The sequence below is a fragment of the Saprolegnia parasitica genome, assembly GCF_000151545.1.
Source record: "Saprolegnia parasitica CBS 223.65 unplaced genomic scaffold supercont2.433, whole genome shotgun sequence".
Lineage (NCBI taxonomy): Eukaryota > Oomycota > Saprolegniomycetes > Saprolegniales > Saprolegniaceae > Saprolegnia > Saprolegnia parasitica.
The window spans coordinates 1-7,700 of record NW_012156827.1 but is presented as its reverse complement, the minus strand read 5'-3'; the positions used below and the strand labels follow the sequence as shown (position 1 = coordinate 7,700).

The 7,700-nt window shown below is 59.9% G+C and overlaps 3 protein-coding genes across 3 annotated transcripts; 1 reads left to right on the top strand and 2 right to left on the bottom strand.

Annotated features, from left to right (window-relative positions):
* Positions 1-26: 26 nt before the first annotated feature.
* On the bottom strand, positions 27-285 carry SPRG_17033 (hypothetical protein; the record flags this gene model as incomplete). The annotated part of the gene is made up of 3 exons (XM_012356320.1): positions 27-97; positions 141-224; positions 278-285. Coding segments are annotated over 3 exons (163 nt in total), but the record flags the coding sequence as incomplete, so codon positions are not given.
* A 243-nt stretch (positions 286-528) lies between these two features.
* On the top strand, positions 529-2,857 carry SPRG_17032 (hypothetical protein; the record flags this gene model as incomplete). Its single annotated transcript, XM_012356319.1, has 11 exons — positions 529-606; positions 652-888; positions 936-1,028; positions 1,076-1,294; positions 1,349-1,576; positions 1,631-1,847; positions 1,900-2,063; positions 2,107-2,214; positions 2,272-2,463; positions 2,512-2,622; positions 2,670-2,857. The coding sequence occupies 11 exons, from the start codon at positions 529-531 to the stop codon at positions 2,805-2,807; spliced, it is 1,785 nt and encodes a 594-aa protein (XP_012211709.1). The 3' UTR covers positions 2,808-2,857.
* On the bottom strand, positions 2,808-6,994 carry SPRG_17031 (hypothetical protein). Its single transcript, XM_012356318.1, has 2 exons — positions 3,779-6,994; positions 2,808-3,712 (listed from the first exon to the last, which is right to left on the bottom strand). Exons 1-2 carry the CDS (start codon positions 6,969-6,971, stop codon positions 2,862-2,864), a joined length of 4,044 nt encoding a protein of 1,347 aa, XP_012211708.1. The 5' UTR covers positions 6,972-6,994; the 3' UTR covers positions 2,808-2,861.
* Positions 6,995-7,700: the final 706 nt, after the last annotated feature.

The following is a 7,700-nucleotide window of genomic DNA, read 5'->3' as shown; positions in this document are numbered from 1 at the left end:
GACCGTTCGCATCAATAGCACTGCACCTTTGCAGTACATGCGCATCTCGTCGCGCCAGCCACACGCGGTGAGCTTTTGCCGCAACGCTTCCTTGAGCCTACGATCGATGAGCAGGCAACGCCAGCGCCTTGCAGCCGTACCGCTCCTTCTCGCCCGACTCGACAAGCCTCTGGTTGATCGTCTCCTTGACTTGCTCGTCGAGCTTCTTGCGGTACTCGTAGGATCTACGCACGTCGCCGCCATGAGACCATGCAGCCCACGGACGGCGGCTCAATACTCGGCCATGATCAGCGGGCTTGCGTTCTGGGTGGTTTTTCCAAACCATCCGGATAGCATGCCACCAGATAATTGCCGACATCCAGCCATAGATCCCAACGTGCGCGCAGCCGCTCATCCAGCTGCAGCGCTAGCTCTGCGCATTTTCATTAGAGCTACCCGTGGCGCGCTTCGCTCGTTGTGTGCGTCAACCGGGCTTGTGATTCGGTATGGCGATACCCATCCAAACAACCAGATAAGTGCTGGATTTTGATGTATCCGGACTGGAAGCAAATCTTTGACGCGACCTTTTGGATGCTGCCAGCGCGTCGTGGGTCCAAGGCGGCGCCGGTACGTCCTATGTCCTTGACTGCAGCGCATCGAACTCAGCTGTAGCGCAAGGACGTCGATGCGAAGAGCAGCCTCGATGCCAAGAAGGCAGCGAAGCGAAAGAAGTGGGAGCTACCAACGTACGTGGCAGCACGCGACTTTACCGGCGCGCTGACGCTCCTCGCCTTTGAAGCCAAGCACGGCAAGAGCCATAGCCGCCGCACGAACGCGCTCTGGAGCGCGTACTGCCACTTTTACCTCGGCGAGTATGAGCTGGCGCTGCAGCAGCTCGACAGTGCGCTCGTACGCTCCGGAATATCAATCTCGCATCGTCGTCATGCATGGCATAGACCGTAGACGACGACGAAAGCGAGCCCGATCACAGCACCCATGTGGCCGACTATATCCACTTGCAGCGCGCTTGCTGCTATCTCTACCTCCACGTACGCTGCATGTTGCTCACCACGCTACTACTACCATCGTCGCCCAGGAGTTGGCTTTGGCGCACGGCGTTCTCACACAGTCGCTGCCGCCAACGCTGCAGCACGAGACGCTGCAAGCTGCGCGGTATCGCCTCGAGCTCGTCCTTGCGCAGCGCGAGGACAAGTCGATGACGGTCGCGTCGCGTCTCGGACCGCTCTTGACGTCGAGTGTGCAGGACCAGCTCGCGGCCGCGGCCATTCTCTTCCGCCAGCGCAACTTTCAAGGCGTGCGTCTGTTGATGTACTCAAGTGTCTATCGAAACCTTCGATGTATAATATAGGCCATGGACATTTACAAGCGCATGGCAGCGCGGGACGAAGGCTACGCAGCCGTCCAAGTCTACCTCGCCATGTGCTACTACAGCCTCGAGTACTACGACGTGTCGCTCGAGATGCTCAACAACTACCTCTCGCTCGATCCGCTCAGCGTCGTGGCGCAGAACCTCCGCGCGTGCAACTTGTACCATCTCACGGACGGCTTCGCTGCGGAGCAGAGCCTTACGCTGTCGGTACGCCAGCAAGACAGTGTTTCCATTCGCAAGCACAGAGCGTCTTGGTGGTAGGCCCACGCACAGAAGACCCACGTGCTGCTCGAGCACAACCTCATGGCGTTTCGCGACACCGAGTACAGCTTGACGGTGTGGACGTCGCTTCTTGGCATTGTGCCCGAAGCGCTCCTGAACGCGGCGATCTTCCACCTCAAGCGACATCAGATGCGACTGGCCTACCACCTGCTCGAGAGTCTCGAGCCGTCGACACCGATCGAGTATGCCCTTAAAGGTATAGATTGATAGATTGATAGAATAGCGTTGCATGATCGTGCTGCGTCTAGGCGTCGTGCACAGCTGGAAAGGCCAAAGCGACGGCCAAGGCGGCACGGACGAGCATTTGTTTTTAGCGGAAAAATTCTTCGAGACAGTCGGCGCGTCCCCGTCCGAATGCGACACGATCCGAGGCCGGCAATGCATGGCGTCGTTCTACATGCTGCGCAAGGAGGTAGTCATGTGACTGCTCTAAACCCTCTGACTGCGTGGCGTAGTTTGAGACAGCCGTGACGTACCTCAAGTCGATTTCCATGTACCACGTCAAGAACGATGCGTTCAATTGGAACTATGGCATGGCACTCGCCGCCATGGGCTGCTACTCGGTAGCGCCGTATTGTTATAGTGGGCTGTCGACTTTATATATATATATATGTATGTAGGAAGCCGAGTCGGTGCTCACGCAGATCCAGGAGCCCGCGTGGAAGCAGCGGTACCTCTACTGCGCCTGGCTCGCGCGCTGCCACATCCGGTCGATCCAGCAGTCGCACTTGGCGTGGGAGATGTACCTCAACATGCAAGACTCGAACGACGCGCTCCAGTTGCTCAAGCTCATCGCGCACGAGTTTTACCTTGTACGCGATTTGGTTTTAGCCGCCAGTTTGCCAAGACCTTTCTTGTAGATGGCCGACTACTATTTGGCGGCCAAAGCGTTTGACGTGCTCGAGCGCGTGGACCCGGACCCTGAGTACTGGGAGGCCAAGCGCGGCGCGTGCGTCGGGTACTTCAACAAGGTACAACTTGTCTATCTTCTACGTGACAATATCGATGTTGTCCTTAGTCCATCACGGGCAAGTGCGACCCGGTCAAGCTCCAGCAAGTGCTCACGATGCTCGAGAGCTCCAAGCACCACCAAGGCAAAGGCATTGCACGCACGCTGCGCATGTGGTGCGAGACCAAGAAGCTCTTGCCGCGATGATCGTGACAGCAAATAGTGTATATTAATTGAAAACAGCAACAAAACCAGTACGTCTTAGCTCGCTTCGTCGAGCGGCGAGAGAGAGCTCGCGGACGATGCGTGGAGATCGGACACACTCGAAGCCTTGGACGAGCTTAGCGACGACGACCCGTAGCTCGACGTCGACTCGGACGAGTAGCTTGAGAGGCTCGAACGGCTATCAGACGACGAGACATAGGACGTGGCTGTCTCCGAGTCGGAGCTCTCAAGCGCAGCGTCGTCGACAGCCTTGGCAACTGCGCCGACAAGCCACTGGTGAACGAGTGTTGTCGCGACGGCTTGCTCGATCGTGACAAGCGCCGTGTGGGAAGTCACCACCAAAACGGGGGGTGCAGGGGGGACGGGTACTGACGCAGGAAGCGCCACCGAGAGCACATCAGGTGGCGGGTCTGCTTGTGCTTGGTCATAGGCCGCTGGGATTTCCTTCTGAACGCAGACAGATTTGGCCGCAGTACGCTCCATGGCGTCTGTCAGCCACGTGGACAGAAGGTGCCGGGATAAGAGTGCGCACAAGGTCGGATCGACCGCTGAGGAGCTCACTTGCTTGGAGGTGTCGGGACGTGCTGGCAACCGTGTGGTATTCTCGTTGGGAGACACAACAGACGCGCCCTCGACGAGCAAAATGCTACGCGATGGCTTGCAGGTAGTCGCAGCCACCGAAGACACGGCGTCGTGCAGCCAGACGCGCACGAGTTGACCAGCAATCCGAGAAGCGGTGATGGCGTCATCGATGGACAAAGAGAGCTCCGTGTTGACGCGCCAAAGCGGCACCTTGGGCATTGTCTCGACGAGATCTGGCAACTCGGATGCTGGCAGAGGCGCAACGACGTCCATGGGCAGGCGCTGGAGCTCCGACATACTCGGGACTACATCCATAGCAGCGTCGCCGACCCAGGCGTCGTCATGCGCTATTATTGCTTCGCATTCACGACCCTCTACGGCGGCGGGAGAGTGGCCTGCGCTTGTTGTGAAGGCTGGGACGGGCCGCCACGAAGCCGCCTCAAAGTGCTCGGCCACTTCGACGTACAGGCCATGGGTCGGCTGTGTCCACGGCGCTGTTAACGCTGCGACGTGGTCCGTCAAGGAGGGCAGTGCCGCGCTGGCATCGGTGACGAGCAGCTGTGTTACGCAGCTCAAACTCGCCTCGTGCAGCCACCCACGCACGAGCTGCCCCGAAAGCATCGAGGCAGCGACCGCGCGATTGCTCTCGGCCAACTCGCATGCGCTTGGCTCGAGGATCTCAACTTCCTCGGGTGGTATTAATTGGACGTTGGTTGAGGGCAAGCCAGCTGTATCTGTGGTGGCAGCAACCCGTTCGTGTGTCGCGTCCACAGCGTCGGCGGTCTCGGTATCGACAGTCTCAGCATCAGCTGTCTTCGACTCCGTAATGACGATCGCAGAGATGACGGTCTCGGCGTCAGCACACGACGTCGCATGTTCGTGTCGTCGCGCCGTCAACTGCGCGATCTCCTTTATCACGTCGTACGTCCACGCGCGCACCAGCCGTCCGGCCAAAATGGACGCCGCCACCGTGTCGTCCCGAGGCTCATCGGACGCTTTGTCGTCTGCGGACACAAGGTCGATGGCGACCAGCGGCGCGTCATCAACGACATTGAGGGCCGACGCAAGTTGCTGTGTCGAGCGTTGGACAATACTGTCCATCACGTCGTAGACCCACATACGAACGAGTTGTCCAGCCAGTATCGACACTGCGACCACGAGCGATGCGTCGCTGATGTCATCGGCGAGTGGCTCCACGGCAGATGTATTCTCACTGCTTGGAGACAACTCCTCGTCCATGGCGCGCGATGGTTGAAGCTCGCTTTGCGACTTGTTGGTTTTGAGCTCATTTTGTTCGGCCGATCGTTGGGTGAGAATGTTGTCCATGGTTTCGTAGACCCACGCATTGGCAAGCTGCCCGGCGAGGATCGAGACGGTCACCATACTGTCATCGCTTGTCTCGAGCTCTGCACCATCAATGATGACCGGCGCCATGGAAAGCGTAGGCGGCGGGTCATCAACGACCACGGGTGACGCAGGGGCTTCTGTCACGGTGCATGCGGAAGCGTCGGCGGCATGCTCGTGGCGTCGTGCAGAAAACTGAACGACCTCATTCATCGTCTCGTACAGCCATGCGCGGACAAGTTGACCGGCCAAGACAGAGGCGGCCACGTCCACGATATCGTCCTTGGTTGTCTCGGCCTCGGACAGCTCTGCTGGCAAGACGACAACAGAATCGCTGTTATCGCAGACGTCCAGGGGAGCAAGTGACGCAGCCGTACACGCCAGGGCTCGTTCCGCAATGACACCACAGGTTTCATAGAGCCACGCACGCACGAGTCGGCCGGCGAGAAAGGTCACAGCCACCTCGTTGTCATGCGCCGCCATTTCGCTGGCGTCGATCGTCTCCGGGGCAGAGGCTAGCGCTGTCGCCTTCTCGAGCAAAGACGATGGCGTGGCATTGGTCAAGGACGCCACGGCAGCGTCGTGCTCATGGGGACGAGACGTGAACCAAGCAACTTCTGCGATCGTATCGGCGATCCACGCGCGCACGAGGTGGCCCGCGAGGATCGATGCAGCGACCTGCGAGCACATGCTGTCCTCTTCTTCTTCCATCAGCGGTACAGCATCGATAGGCTGACAATCGTCGAGGCAAGGCGGGTCGGGCGTCTCAAGGGCTTCTGCCGTGGACTCGTGTTGTTCAATCATGGCTCGGACTGCGGCCTCGGTCCACGCCTGCACGAGCTGCGTCGCCATGTCACGGAGACACGAGTCGAGCCCGCTCTCACAGAGTGTGAGGTCGGGGTCATCTCGCGTTGCAGATGCAACGCCTATGGCCGACACCAACGTCGCTGTGGGAGCTACGTCGATCGCCTTGATGTCGATGGATACCGATGGGCTTGAAAGACCCGCTGCGAGCACTGCGATGGCATCGGACGTCGCCGCACGGGCGTATTGACGGGCAACGCTTGCAAGACCATTCACGTCCGCAACACATGAAGTCGTTGGCGTCATGTCGGTACCGACTTTCGACGTCGTCTTTAGCACATACGAGCTCTTGTCAGTTCTTATAGCAGCGCTCGACGTCATCAGCGCAGCGTGCATCCAGGCGTCGACAGCGCGTGTCGCCACGAGGGCGGTCGGCCGCATCATCTTGGTGAGCTCGACCTTGGCGTCCATGCACGCAGTGGACTCGCAAGCCTCGGGCTCGGGCTCGTCGTTGGAGGCGGTGGAATACAATGCCTTTGCGCAAATGACGTGGCACGCAGCATCGATGCAGCTTTGGGCGACAGTCGCCGCCAAAGATGCCACGTCATCGAGGTATCGCTCCGAGATCCCAGCGTCGCTTGCCTTGGCCTTTGAAACGTTGATCGCGAGCTCTGAAGACGTGACGGTGTCTGGCGTGGTGGTTGCCATCGTCGTGGTTGCTGCGGAGAGTGCGGCGTCTGTGAGCCGTACGCGGACGTTCTGCGCAGCGATGGTCGTCGCAGCTTCCGCCCACGTGTCCGTGCTTGTCACTGGCGGGCTCAAGACCGCGATAACATCCCAAGGGCCGGCATCACAAATACCCGCGTGCGAGGAAGTGTCGAGCGGCATGCAGTCGTCCACGACACTGGATGCAATGGCGCTCTGCGGCTCGTAGACGGCCGCGTGCAGCCATGACCGGACGAGGTTGCCGGCCAAACGCGACGTGGCCATGTCGCGATCATGGTCCCATTCGTCGGGCTCGTCGCGTGCGGTTGGCGGCAACGAGAGCGCCGGCATTGCTGGCGCCGCGCGTGCCACTTGCGGTACCGAAGCGATTGGCAGCGAAAACCACGCAACAAAGCTGAGGAGGTTGGCGACCGAGTCGTACATTGGCGCGTCCCACGAGGTCCACACCACCGAGGGCGCGGCCACCTTTACAGTGGACTCTACGATCGATGGCGCATCAATAGCTGTTGCCAGCGTTGGTTCCGGCAATGTCTCTCGAGCCGACTCTAGACACCGTGCAACGGACTCCACCGCCGTCAAATCGTGCATGGCAGCGACAAGTGCTGCTCCGTAGCTCTCGGCGTCGGGCGGTGACGTGGCCGCGTGATCAAGCGCCGCTTGCATGCCATGGCTGAGTGCTACGTCGACCATGGCGACTGCGACTGCCCTCGCCGTTGAGCAGTCTCCACAAGCGCGCGCAGACGGTAGTGTTGTCGTCTCGAGCTCGCGCATTGGTGTCCACGTGGCAAAGGCAAAGAGCCGTGCGACGCTATCGTAGACGGTGGTCGACAGAACATTCGACCCGCGCGGAGTCGCCGACGACACGATTTCCGTGATGCGTGCCGCTTGGTTGGTATCGAGTTGCTGACACACGACGCGCGTAATGCCCTCTACGAGCCAAGATCGCACGAGTGGACCTGCAAGACGCGATACGCGCAGCGTTTCCTCGAGATGAAGGGCCTCGTGCGCCAACGGAGCGAGAAGGGGCGCTGGGTCGGACAGTCGCGATGTGAGAGAGTAATCGAGCGCCTCGTGCAGCCATCCACGTACGAGCTGCCCCGAAAGCATCGAGGCAGCGACCGCGCGATTGCTCTCGGCCAACTCGCATGCGCTTGGCTCGAGGATCTCAACTTCCTCGGGTGGTATTAATTGGACGTTGGTTGAGGGCAAGCCAGCTGTATCTGTGGTGGCAGCAACCCGTTCGTGTGTCGCGTCCACAGCGTCGGCGGTCTCGGTATCGACAGTCTCAGCATCAGCTGTCTTCGACTCCGTAATGACGATCGCAGAGATGACGGTCTCGGCGTCAGCACACGACGTCGCATGTTCGTGTCGTCGCGCCGTCAACTGCGCGATCTCCTTTATCACGTCGTACGTCCACGC